Source organism: Saccopteryx bilineata, chromosome 1 (assembly GCF_036850765.1).
Source record: "Saccopteryx bilineata isolate mSacBil1 chromosome 1, mSacBil1_pri_phased_curated, whole genome shotgun sequence".
Taxonomy (NCBI): Eukaryota; Metazoa; Chordata; class Mammalia; order Chiroptera; family Emballonuridae; genus Saccopteryx; species Saccopteryx bilineata.
In genome coordinates, this window is record NC_089490.1 from 253,437,488 (window position 1) to 253,451,300 (window position 13,813).

Here is a 13,813-nt window from a genome sequence, read left to right on the forward strand (position 1 = left end):
AAAGACAAATCCTCTGGGGTAGCAGGGGTGGGGCCAGGTTAGTGAAGAAGACTTTATAAAAGAACTATTGAAAAACCCAGCAGACTTGTAGGAGAATTAGGGGTTGTTTTTTTCAGACAATTGCATTCCCAGCACATACAGAACAGGAAACATCCCTCTTTGGGAAGAGCTCCAAGTTCTGTTCTGTGTGGACAAGCGACAGGCATGAGAGTAGAACCAAGGAGGCCTGTGCTCAGGAACATGTGTCTAATGTTGCATGCTTTTGTCAGTGTCCTGAGTGGGAGTCCTGGGCGTGGAGAAGAGCTGCGTGGGCAGTTTAGGGGAGAGCTCAGCTCTCGGCTGCAATGACTGCAGCACCACTGAGGGCGGTTGATGAGCTAGAGGGGAAGTCAGCTTCTCTCCTCTGACTTGAGGTATGAGGTGTCCCGTGCAGCTTCTGTCAGCTTTCTTGCAGTCTATTTTCCACAGTGACTTCCATACATCTCTTAGTAACTGTAAAGGGCAGCGATAACCTGACAGTGGGGATATAGCAGTGAGCATTGCAATCCAGTGATCCCAAGTTGATTCACCAGTAATACTGCCCAGTGGACAGAGAAGACCAAAAAAAAGTCCCTTCTGCCAAAAGCGACTAACTGGAACTGACGAGTCCTCATGGTTAGACAAACCCGAATTGCAGGTTCTCTACAGGATAATGTGGACATGCAGAAACGAGTCATGGGAACACTAGGGAACTGTTCCCAACTGAAGGAGAATACTTTGCCGGTTATTTGGAAGTTTGAATTAGCTTTTACTTTTAAAATATAGTCTCTACTAAGATGAAAGCTTCCACAGTGTTTACTTTGTATTTGCTCTACCTGTCACACATAAGCGCAGCTTCCTCTTAGGGCTTTAAACTGACTGAGAGAGCGGTCAGCTTGGGCCACACACAGCTCTAGCCCTCTGGCTCTCTGTTGGCAGGTGGTTCCGGTTCTGGTGCATCTCCTGTCCGCCATCAGCAGTGTCCGCCTCTATATCCCTAAGGACCTGCGGCCACTGGACAATAGGCAGAGTGTTCTGAAGTCTATACAGGTATGTGTGTTGATTTTATAAATTAGAAGGTTTATGTGCACATAAGTAGGGTTTATAATGAGGCAACTGAGATGCTTTTAAATATATTGCTTTCTTTCAGAAAACTATAAACATGACCAGTAGAGTTAGTTCCTTTTAAAATTTTGTATAAAATTTATTGGTTGATTTTAGAGAGGAAGGAATAGAGAGAGACAGAAACATGGTTCTGGTTCTGTATGCACCCTGACCGGGGATAGGACCACAGCCTCTGCCTGTTGTGACAGTGCTCTGACCAGCTGAGCTCTCGGGCCAGGGCCCAGAGCAGTTCTTTTAATAAAGGTGGTGGCAACAGGACTGCCCATCCGTCCACTGTCCCCCCTTTGACTCTGCCGACAGTGAGTGACTGAAGGAGCCTCATGGGAGCACAGAGATACTTTCCACACCAGCAGGTTAGGAGGGAAAGTCACTGCAGGCGTGGCCAATCACATGCCAGGGCTGTGAGCCATCTTTTAGTATTGTTAGTAAATGGATGACATAGTTTTTATTTTTCCAACAACCAAAAAAATTTTACTTTCTAGAAAATGTTATTTTCCATATAAGAAGAAGCAGCTTTGTTATTTAGTCAATAAACACTTCAGTTAGCATTTCCTGTGTACCCAGGCTCTACTCTAGAGTCTAAGGGAACAAAAGCCAAGGACAGGAAGCTTTCAGGGGAACTTGTAGGCTGCAGTCTGCAGGTGGGCTTCCTCAACATGAATAATTCTCTTCAGAGTTTTACAAATTGTTTCTGGATGTACCTATTTAATTTCAAACTGGCCAAATCCTATCTTACCTTTAAAGCCTATCCACGACTCTGGCAACCTCCCAGGGAGTGCCAGTCTGTGAAGTGTCCCTTCTCTGAACGCTTGTGCTTATTATATTTACAGTGAAACCGTGTAAAAAAAAAAGGTAGCAATAGTGACCTGGACCCTTTAACAAGTTTACGTCTTTTTTTTTTTTTTTTTTTTTTTTTTTTTGTATTTTTCTGAAGCTGGAAACGGGGAGGCAGTCAGACAGACTCCCGCATGCGCCCGACCGGGATCCACCCGGCATGCCCACCAGGGGGCGTCACTCTGCCGCGACCATAGCGCCTTGGGCAGAGGCCAAGGAGCCATCCCCAGTGCCCGGGCCATCTTTTGCTCCAATGGAGCCTCGGCTGCAGGAGGAGAAGAGAGAGACAGAGAGGAAGAAGAGGGGGAGGGGTGGAGAAGCAGATGGGCGCCTCTCCTATGTGCCCTGTCCGGGAATCGATCCCGGGACTCCTGCATGCCAGGCTGACGCTCCACCACTGAGCCAACCGGCCAGGGCAGTTTACGTCTTTTGACTCAGTCCTGTCCTCCCTGGGATCCAGCCCCAAGGAAATAATCAGAAAATTGAAAACAGAGCAGCACACCCTTAAGAGAGGTTCAGTGCAGGATTATTTATGATGAAAAGAAGTTTTAACCCAAATATGAAATAATGGGTTATCAGTAAGTTGTGCCACATCCAAAACTATTGAACTCTACTGGATTATTAATAAGGTAGAGCACAGTCTTGTATCAGCAAACCCACAGTACAGCAATTCAGAAGTCAGAAACAAGCTCAGTGGGAAGTGCACTGATTAGCGTGGGAAATTCAAAACTATGCACAGTATCAGCAGCCTTTTTATTTTTGTGTTTGTGCAAAGGAAAAACAAAAGAAAATGCTAATCTAGTTTAGTTTTCACTCTTTTGTCTGTAAATGAAAAATTAATTAAACAAATGCTTCGTCTCAGGAAGTTCAGAAACGCTTTCCTGACGGCGTTCCTTTGTTAGACCCTATTGATGATATGGGCATTCAAGATCAGGGGCTGAAGAAGGTCATCCAGAAGGTGGAGGCTTTTGAGCACCGGATGTATTCCCATCCCCTGCACAATGACCCGAACCTGGAAACTGTGTACACACTCTGCGAGAAAAAGGCCCAGGTATGGCAGAAACCTGTTTTTATCCTGGAATCTAGGTAGGTCATAAATAATAGGCACTTTTCATATTCTTCTGTTGGTTGTCAGCTGTAACAGGGATCTATCTTTTAAGTCAACTATTGACTTTTAACAAGACAAGATGAAGATCATTTTGCTGCGGTTTGGCATTTGATCGAGTTTGTTTATTAATATTATTTATGAGATATAATCCACATAGCATAATATTCACCCTTTTAAAGCTCACAGTTCAGCGGTTTTTAGTATATTCACAACTCTCTGCAGCCGTAACCACAGTGCAATCTCAGAACATTGTCGTCACCCCGGAAGAATCTTAGTACTGATTAGCAGTCACTCCCGTCTCCCCACCCTCCAGTTCCTGGTGGCCACATATTTGCTTTCTGCCTCTGCGTTCCCTGTTCTGGAGAGTTTGTGTCAGTAAAACATATGGGGTTTGGCCTTTTCTGTTGGCCCTCTTCCACTTATCACAGTGTCTTCAGGGCTCATTCGTGCTCTCGTGTAGCTGCAGGAGTCAGCACTTGATTCCATTGGGTGGTGTACTGAGCTTTGTTTCACCATTTGTCAGCGATGGGCACTTGGGGGTTTCTACCCCGGCTATTATGAATAATGCTACTGGGAACAGTTATGTCTAAGTTTTTTTGTGGACAGTGTTTTCCTTTCGCTTGGGTGGAATTAGTAGTAACTCAAGGTTTGACTGAAAAACTGTTAAACTTTGCCAGAGTGGCTGTACCACTTTACCTCCCCACCAGCAGTTGACAAGAACTCAACTTTCTCCATGCCCTCACCAGCACGTGGTATTGCCTGCTTTTTGTTGTGGCCACCCTGATGGTAAGACGCTGTGGTTGCTCAGCTCTTTATGGTAATTAGCTGTAATCTCTAAGCAGAAAAGGCGTTCCTATAGCTGTTCCGAATCATGAATTTAGACAGGCCTGACCTGTGGTGGCATGGTGGATGAGTGTCAGTCCAGAGCCCAGAGTGTGCTGTCCTCTTGTCTTAGGTGAACTGCGTGTAGTACTTACCACTGAATTCTAAGGCTCACCGCTCTAAAGGACAACCTGGAAATGCATCAGACTTGGAAGCTTTCATCTCTGTCTGTAGGACAAAGACCTGTCCTCTTGCTACTGCTAGAGTCATTTCTAGCTTTGCACTAGGCAGACTGGTGACGTAATTTGAGGACAGAGAGAAGGAACCCTTTTCAGGGCATCATGGGGGACGTGTAGGCAGTCAAGAGGAACCATTCTTATACCCTATCATTCTTTCCCGTTCATCGCCTCAGATTGCGATGGACATCAAGTCTGCGAAGCGAGAGCTGAAGAAGGCGAGGACCGTGCTGCAGATGGACGAGCTCAAGTGCCGCAAACGCGTCCTCCGGCGCCTGGGCTTCGCCACCTCCTCCGACGTCATTGAGATGAAGGGCCGCGTGGCCTGTGAGATAAGCAGGTGATACTGGGCCCATGGGTGGTGGGTCTCAGGAAAGAGCGCAGCTCGCAGTTCTGAAGTTGGGACAGCACCTTTCCTCTTAAATGCAGGTTTTGACCAGGAAATTGAGAAATTTTAGAAAAGGGAAGTTTTCTTAAACCTCTTAGATCCCATTGGTTGATACAAGTACCATTGGCATTTTGATGTTATTTCTCTTTATTTTAATTTGTGTGGAATTTTTATATAATTGTAACTGCATTTATTTATTTTCCCTTCTCCAAGTGAGAGGAGAGGAGATAGTGAGACAGATTCCTGCATGTTCCCTGACTGAGATCCACCGGGCAATCCTGTCGGGCTGATGCTTGAATCAGCCGAGCCATTTTTAGCACCTGAGGCTAACATGCTCAGACCAACCGAGCCATTCTCAGTGCCCAGGGCCACACTCGAACCAATTGAGCCACTGGTTGCAGGAGGGGTAGAGGGAGGGGTGGAGAAGCAGATGGTTGCTTCCCCTGTGTGCCCACACCAGGAACCGAACCCTGGACATCCATATGCCAGGCCAACGTTCTATCCATGGAGCCACCAGCCAGGGCTGTAATCTTATTTTATATGTAATTTTGTATCCTTTCTTTTTAAAATTACATTTCTCCATCTTGAATCTCAGTCTAATAACCATTATTCTGTATGTGCAGGAGGCTTTGAAGTCTTATACTACAAAAAAGTATTCCAGCATAACCTGTTATAGGCCACAGCTTAAAATGGGATATAAGCCATTGTCTGTTTTGTTAATCTTTTAGAACATTACACATGACCTTAAAACCAATTGGATTGAAACAAGTCATGTCATTCTGTGGTGGTTTCATGGATTAGCAAGTCAGGAGGGCTCATTGGCTGGTTTTGGCTTTGTGGTCCCACAAGATTGCTGTCAACCCGAAGATATGCTTTGTTTTGTCCATAGTTCTGACCACTAATCTCAGAGAGTCCACAAAAAACATTTTTACAACAGCTTTCTATGTCCTTTTCAGGGGCTCCTCATGGCCTGAAGGACAAGGCCTGAGGACGAAGGCCGTGGATGTGGTTTCAGATGGTGCAGGCAGGATTCCCATGGGTGCTTTTGTTGGTCCTCGGGTCGAATGTTAAGAACGCCAGTGTTGGCCCTGGCCGGTTGGCTCAGTGGTAGAGTGTCGGCCTGGCGTGCAGGAGACCCGGGTTCGATTCCCGGCCAGGGCACACAGGAGAAGTGCCCATCTGCTTCTCCACCCCTCCCCCTCTCATTCCTCTCTTTGTCTCTCTCTTCCCTTCCTGCAGCCAAGGCTCCATTGGAGCAAAGTTGGCCTGAGCGCTGGGGATGGCTCCATGGCCTCTGCCTCAGGTGCTAGAATGGCTCTGGTTGCAACAGAGCAACGCCCCAGATGGGCAGAGCATCGCCCCCTGGTAGGCATGCCGGGTGGATCCCAGTCGGGCGCATGCGGGAGTCTGTCTGACTGCCTCCCCGTTTCCAACTTAAGAAAAGAAAAAAAAAAAACACCAGTGTCTGCAGGAACCGGGTGGGGACTGCTGAGCAGGACAGCTCTGGGCCACCAGAATGGGCAGCAAACACCCAGGTCCAGTTAGCTATTGTTAGAGAAGAATGTGATAATCAGATTTTTGAATTTAGAAAAGCCAGCAACCCAGAATTTTAGGTGAAATCTCTTGATTTTTAAGTGCTCGTGCACTAATTCAGAGTCACTTTTTAGCCACTTCATGAGCCAAATACAACAGTTCTTCACATTGTTTCCCCTGGGCTTCTAGTTTTCCTTCAGCCTGTGAGGAAGGTCACCTGTCCCGCCCTGGAGCTAAAGAAAGCTGAGCACCTTGAGGTGGATAATTTCCCCAGGAGTCAGCCCAGACCACAGCACTGGTCTATTAATTCATCAGCCAAAATTAATGTCACTGGAGTTGTTTCTTTGTGATATTGTATAGTAGTTAGTAATTAATGTAGGCATTAATTTCTGTAAGGTACTTGTAGCTAAATTTAGTCTTGGAAGAATGGTATTGAGTTTATTGTAAAATAGAATGTTTCAAGTACATTTCCTTTCCCCCTAAGTTTGCTTCTCTCTCTGGTCTCTGTTTTGCTGAGTAAGTCCCAGCCACTAGGAAAAGACTTGGGAGTCATCCGCAAGTCCTTTCCCTTCTCTCCCCTCGCCATCCCAGATGGTGTCCCTCCCTCTGGCCCTGGTCACTGCTGCACTGACTGACCTGCATGCTTGCTGCTCCCTTCCTGCGCTGCGGTAGCCCTGCTGTAGACCTGCTGCCAGACGCCTCCTTCTTGAGTCTGCAGCCCGCCCTCCCCACAGCTCCCAGGGCCTGTGTACAAGCCCAGTCTTCCGTCCCTCTGCTGGCAACCGCCTGCCTCTCTGCTGCAGGATGAGCTCCCTAATTCCATGTCTTCTCGCCCTGGCACTCCGTGGCCTGCCTGTCTGCCATCATGCCCCACACATGGACCTTCCTGTCACCAGCGTGACCTCTCTCGCACTTCCATCCTGCCAGTCCCTCATGCTCCCTCCATCTTCTGAGACTTGTTCTGGATGTCTCTAATCTGATTGTAGGCCCTCCACATTCTTAATGTAATCACCTGTATCAACTGTTAGATCCTTGTTCTGCGATTCTTTCTCTTCTGCCCCCTGCGTTAGCCTGCAGTTCCTTGAAGTGACCCTGCCCAGTCTGTGCAGTCTTCCTTGCGGTGCTTAACTCTCCATCTACCATTGGGAATCCACGTGGCCTCTTTAGCTGTGTTTTTGAATTGTTATAACTGTTTGTAAAGGTGGCTAGTTCATGACTTTTATTTTTTTTAGAAGTTTCCAAAAAAACTGTTTGCTTTTTTAAGAAATAGAGTAGCATTATTATAATTAATGATGAGTCATTGGACCTTTCATGCAACTACATAATGTGAGATCAGTACGACACATAATACCCTGTGGAGCGCCGATACAGAGCCCTAGAGACATGTCTTGGTAGTCTTTTTTAGCTTCTGTTGACGCAGTTGAGCATTCAGAATATTTTTTCCTCCTCTCATGATGACAAAAAGAAAACCAAGCAGGAAAGGTTTTATTAGCAAATCAGAAGAGGAGCCCAGAGACAGCACACTAGACAAAGGGATGATGCGGGATGGTGGAGAAACCACTCGCATGAACCGAGTCTCAGACTCACGTGCATCTCTCACTCGGGAGCCAGCGGGTGACAGCGTAGTGCTGAGGGCAGAGGAAAATCTAAGGTTCTTGTTTAATTCAACGTTCTGCTAAGCAGGGAGGATGTAGTTATGTCTCCTTCTGCAGTCAGGATCTGGACCACCCCTGCTTTTCATCTGTTATAGTTTGTGCACTCGGCTTTTCTTGAATGGGCTCTTAAGTGGCCAGCTACTGAAGACAGTTGTAAACATAAGGAAATTGATAAGAAACAGGTTATGGGAAAAAAATTGTTGTATTTGTCATTCTAATTCTTGAGTCAGAATGTGAAAATATATAATTATGGAGCAAAGAAGCTGACCATTCTCTCTTCACCAAAAGTATAACTTGTTAAAATTTTTTAAAATACCGTATTTTAATGAAACAAAAAAAGCCAAAAATAAAGATAAGCAAGCACCCGAAAGGAATGTAAAATCTGGAATCTGTTCGTTTTGGCAGAGCAGGTGCACGAAGGGCCGGGAGTGCTGGTCTGTGCTGCCACTGGACATGCACTTTGGCTCCGGGCTCACACTGACACCTTCTGACGCGGTTACCATCAGCGAGCACACTGCTGCGGTCAGGGGCCGTCACCGCCCATTGTGTGCATTCATTCACTGAGCACGTGCTGCTATAGGCATGTCCCACTTAGAATCGCCAATGGTGCTTTTCATGGTCCTTTCATTTTATCAATTCTTTGTAAACTTACAGAATGAAAAACAGTGAAAAATGTCCTCGGACCCAGGTTATAAGTGGATGGTGTTGACTGTTTTTCCTGGTCTGATAATTGAATAAATAATTTCATTGAATATATGCCGATGGGTATTTACTTGGATGGGATCTTCATAGGACATGCCTACTTTTAGTGTATTATTTATACATTGGTGATATAAAGACCTGCCATTTCCTTAGTTAAATAAAGCTTTGGTGCCCCTCATTGTTGACTCCTATGGTCAAACTGGATTGTAAGGATGCATGTGTGCGTGTGCTTTTATGTTCTGACATCTGGACTTTCTTTCCTTGTGGTGGCGCAGTGCAGACGAGCTCCTCCTGACCGAGATGATGTTCAACGGCCTCTTCAACGACCTGTCCGCGGAGCAGGCTACAGCACTGCTCAGCTGCCTCGTGTTCCAGGAGAACGTGAGTTCATGCTTAGCACGCCATGCTTCCTAATCCACGTGTCCTGTCATTTATTTTAATGCTGTATGGACAGTTTCAGTTATAAAAATATCATTTCATATCTGTATTATGGGTATAGTGAGTTAGAAACCACTACAACTTGAACACAAGTACAGTGAGAGAATTAGATCATTAAATGTGTGTTACCAGAAAGGACAGTGAAGTGGATTTCATTTAATAGATCTTGGGTTTACAGAGTATTCGGTGTGGGTTTTTTTGTTGTTGTTTTTTTAACGTGGCCAAGTGTGTCCCCTCTTCAGAGGCACTGGGCTCAGCCAGACCCCAGTTCTGAAATGTGGGGCATGTGTTGCTCTGTGTGCTTGGATCTGTCTGTGACATCACACTGGTGTGTGCAGTTTCATCAGTTCCTATGGTGGTGCCTTTCAACATCAGCATGGAAACTTGTACTGAAAGCCAAGTGGCAGTTTGTTGATACTTTTAAAGAATGTTTCCTAGCTAGAAAGAAAGGTAAATATAGTAAAGACCCACAGTGTGGTCTGCTTGATACAGTAACTTCTGTTTTAAAATGCATTCTTTCTAAAACTGTGCTCCCCCATTATTTTTAATCATTAAAATAAATTTAAATATAACATGATCTTTGCAACAAATACTTATTAAGCCCCGACTGTGTGCCAGGTCCAGAGATAGAGCAGAATTGTCTCCCTCCTTGGAAGCTAGCTGGCAGTAGCTGAGGATGTCAGTGGAAAGAGAGCACACAGACTGGGTCAGGGGTGGTGAGGGCTTCGGAGGCAGTGGGGCAGGAGGCAGATAGAGACTTCTGGGGGGTGGGGTGCTGTTTTAAATAGGGTGGTCAGAAAAGGCCTCACCATAAGAGGGAAATTTGAGGCTTAAAGGAAAGATGAAGAAATAAATAAACCACGTTGGGAGAGTGTGTTGGTGGAACCACATCTAGTTCCTGATATGAGGACCAGCGCCTTCTGCTTACAGTGACTCGCAGGGAGGAGGCCTTTGGACTGCTGACCTTGAGTAGACAGAATGGCAGACACATGTAGCAGTCCTGCATTCTTTTCACATGAAACCGCACTCTTGTGCTTGTGCCAGGCTTTTTTATTTTAACAGGAATAACATAGAACCTGGTTCATGATTTATCACACACACACACACATATACACCCACACATGATGTAAATCAAAACCAAGTCTGTGCAAATACTGCTGCTTAAAAGAAAGGCACATCTATCGCAACTAAAAATTGCTCTTTAAAAAATTTACGTACTTAAAATTTAAGTCTTGTCATGCACATACAAACCATTCTTGTAATAATTTTGTTTTTGTTTAGCAAGACTATCTTGGTCAGAATTTGTTCACAAATAATGTCTTTATTCTAATCACAAGTTTATAGGTTTTCAGGGTCTGACCTTTTCTCTTTGACAGGGTAAAAAAAACCAACACAGAATTTGAGCAGTTTGTCCAAGTTTTCTTGGGGAGTTAGTAGTAGACCTGAAACTCCTGTTATTCTAATCGAGAAATTGACAAACTTGTCGCTAGTGGGAAGGCAATATTATGAACACAAACTCAGATTAGAGTTTTAACTATCTTATACTTTGTTAGAGAGCTAGAGATAATCTAGTAAGGTAAAAATTGAGGGCATGTTTTAATGTTCTTTATCCCAAATAGTCACATTCCACAGATGCAGAGTTGCCTAGAAGCCAAAACTGTTTCAAAATTGAACTATGCTACAGCAGCTCACAGTAGTTTTGATGTAGCCAGGCACTGTGCGTGCTTACAGTGTTTGCTCTTCCTCAGCTCCATCTTTGGTCACAGAGAATGCAGTGTGATATTTTCTACTGAAATAGCGTATTCTCCTTTAGGATGAGAGGAGTGCATTTTTGCTTTTGTGAACTGGGAGTTGATGATAAATATGTGCTAATGCCTAAGGCAGCGGTTCTCAACCTGTGGGTCCCGACCTCAGGGGTTGAACGACCAAAACACAGGGGTCGCCTAAAGCCATCAGAAAATACATATTTGTTATACAATACATTTTAAAATAAAATATGTATTTCTGATGGCTTTAGGCGACCCCTGTGTTTTGGTCATTCGACCCCTGCCGGGGTTGCGACCCACAGGTTGAGAACCGCTGGCCTAAGGCCTTATACTATTAACGGACATCCTACAAGCTCTGTTTTGCTTTGTTAAAGCAGGCTGTGTATGCAGTGCTTTAAACTTGGGTTCTCACATCTGATCTTTCTTTCAGTCTAGTGAGATGCCCAAATTAACAGAGCAATTAGCAGGACCACTTCGTCAGATGCAGGTAAGATGTTTTTCAAACCATGTAGTTTATGAATAGTGTACAATAAACATTTTTGATGGTCTAGCCACAGTATTTATAATTCTGCAGAAACAGCTTCCGTTGTGATGAAAGAAGCCATTTGATGTTAGCTACGTCATTTAAAGCTGGTTTCAGCATCCAGCATCATCTGTGATGCTTAACAGTTAACAGCTGGGCACCGCGGGGGGCAGCCGGGCACCAGCAGCGCCTGCCTCATCATCTCCTCTGGTGAAAAATGGCATCTGCATGAACTTGGATTTAATTAACTTTGTTTTTTTGTTGTTTATTTTTCCATTTTAATTCACAACAAAGTTTTAAAATCTCTATCCTAAGAAATTATTTGTCTCTGGGTACTCAAAGCCACAATAGCTTACAGTAATAAGTTTGTGTCTGTTATTATTTTCTTAGGATGATCTGGTATTTCTTTGTCTTTTCGGTATTATACATACAGAAAGATGAACTGTAAGACGTTGTGAGAGAGGAACAAAGAGTGACCAACAGAATAAGGCTTAGCAATGGGCCAGTCAGCCAATGTTAAAGTTAATGAGAGACTTAAATTCCAGACCACGGAGATCTCTCTAGTTGTAGGTGTTTTTGACCTTTTAGATTACCAAGGAAAAAGGATTGGATTAGATTTCTCATTAGGGGAAAAGAAAATCTTCATATTGACATTTTTTTGGAGCATTGTTGGGGAAAAGCATCATTTGCCATAAGGTATGTGATTCTCTAACTCTGATTGATGACTGTTTTGTTAATGAAACTATTAGAGATTGGGCAAGTGCTCCTCTTGAATAAGTTTAGAGAAGAGTTTCTGTTTTGTAGAAAAGGTATAACCGGGTGAAAATTGTGGTCTTGAAACATTTTCCTTAATTACCGCAATGCAGTGGGGACTGGGCTGTTTGTTCACTGAGCAACGGAAGAGGCCTGGGGCTGCTCAGAGCAGGGGGCCCGAGTGCAATCTCGCCCTCCCAGGAGAAAGGGGGCCCCTGGAGTGCTGGCCCTGGAAATAACGAAAAGGGATGTGGGAGAGGGTAAGAATGTTAAGTGTGTCTTCTTTTCTCTTCAAAGGAATGTGCCAAACGAATTGCGAAAGTTTCAGCAGAAGCAAAGTTGGAAATTGATGAGGAAACATACCTGGGCTCATTCAAGCCCCACCTAATGGATGTGGTGCACACCTGGGCGACCGGGGCGACATTCGCCCACATCTGCAAGATGACAGATGTCTTTGAAGGTAAGGTGGAGTTTTGTGTGCATGCATTGCTTTCTGATACAGGATACACATGTACTGAGGGTGACATTACTATAACTAAACACAAATAATAGATTCTTTTTAATTTTTGGTGAAATGGAATATTCTGCTTATGTAGATCAAAAATATTGTCCATGGATTTTTTGTGTTGTTTAATAAGCATAGTCTGCTCGTTACGAATTTGTTAGGAAACTGTCCTAATAGTTTATCGTCCTGTGCCAGAGTCTCTGCCATCATGATGCATACGAGCCTGGTAGGTCCCGTGGGTGTGGGTGGCTCACTGTTTGGTTTTATCCTCTTGTTAATAACTGAAGGGCTTGCTCTATATTCCCACTGTTGGAAATGTTGTTTGTCGCCCTGGCCAGATAGCTCAGTTGGTTAGAGCATCGTCTCGAAGCACAGAGATTGCTGGTTCGATCCCTAGTCAGGGCACATACAGGAAGAGCTCAGTGTTCCTATCTCTCTCTTTCACTCCCCTTTCCTCCTTTGCTGAAATCAATAAATAAAATAATAAGAAAGTGAAAAATTAGACTAAGGTTGTGGCAGTCTAGAACCCTGGCCTCTATTACTACAAGTCACACAGTAGTTGACAACTTCATGTTAGTGCCATAATAACCTTATTCTTGAATTTTGGATCATGTAGAGACTTCTTAAATCCTAAACCTATTTACATCCATTGAACATTCACTGTAGATGAGAAGGTCTGTAATATGTTCATTGAGGTAGCAGTGCCTGAGGAATGAGAGGGAAGTGACATACTCCCTCCTGGATGAACAGTGCTTCACACAGCCCCGGCAGGTGTTGACAGCTGTGTGTCTCAGCTGTGAAGCTCACTTGCCGACACGACACTTCATGTCGAGACAAAGGGAAACGAATGGCTTCATGCCCACAGAGTTCCAGAATCAGTTAATAAATATCCTAGCTCATGTTTATTTAGTGTCTGCCTCACTGATAAGATAAACACAATGACAAAACGATAGTGGTTCTTAAGGGAGAGGAGTTTTTGTTGTTTTTAAATTTTTATTTATTTTAGCAAAAGAAGAAACTTTGTTTCTGTCTATGGAAAACCAGTATTGCACTCGGCACTGTGCATAAAGGACTTGCTATGCATTAGCGTGTAGCATCAGGAAAGCTCCTGTGACAAGTCGTCACTGGAAGCTATTTAGTGTCCTGCCCACCCTGGGCTTCTGTGGAGCACGGCCCCACACTGGGGGAGAGACCTGTCGGCCTCATGCCTCCCCCTGGCCAGGGAGCACCAGTGTCATTAGGGATTTTCCAGTGGGCTTGCAGAGTTGTATTTCATTAATATATATCATTCCTGTGTTGAAGTTTTGGCACAGTTATCACTAGATGACTTGGGAGTAGGTCCCTGATAATTGCTGAGACCTTGGCGCAGTGAGCGCAGCCGTCTCCGCCCTCAGAGAGAGTTCAGCC

General features: G+C 44.7%; 1 protein-coding gene across 1 annotated transcript in view; it reads left to right on the forward strand.

Annotated features, from left to right (window-relative positions):
* The window catches only part of MTREX (Mtr4 exosome RNA helicase), a 61,214-nt gene that overhangs the window by 40,938 nt on the left and 6,463 nt on the right, over positions 1 to 13,813 (forward strand). Inside the window, exons 20-25 of the mRNA XM_066240816.1 lie at positions 958 to 1,068; positions 2,840 to 3,028; positions 4,320 to 4,483; positions 8,697 to 8,802; positions 11,056 to 11,112; positions 12,199 to 12,361. Coding sequence (XP_066096913.1) covers positions 958 to 1,068; positions 2,840 to 3,028; positions 4,320 to 4,483; positions 8,697 to 8,802; positions 11,056 to 11,112; positions 12,199 to 12,361 — 790 coding nt within the window. The remainder of the gene's footprint in view (positions 1 to 957; positions 1,069 to 2,839; positions 3,029 to 4,319; positions 4,484 to 8,696; positions 8,803 to 11,055; positions 11,113 to 12,198; positions 12,362 to 13,813) is intronic.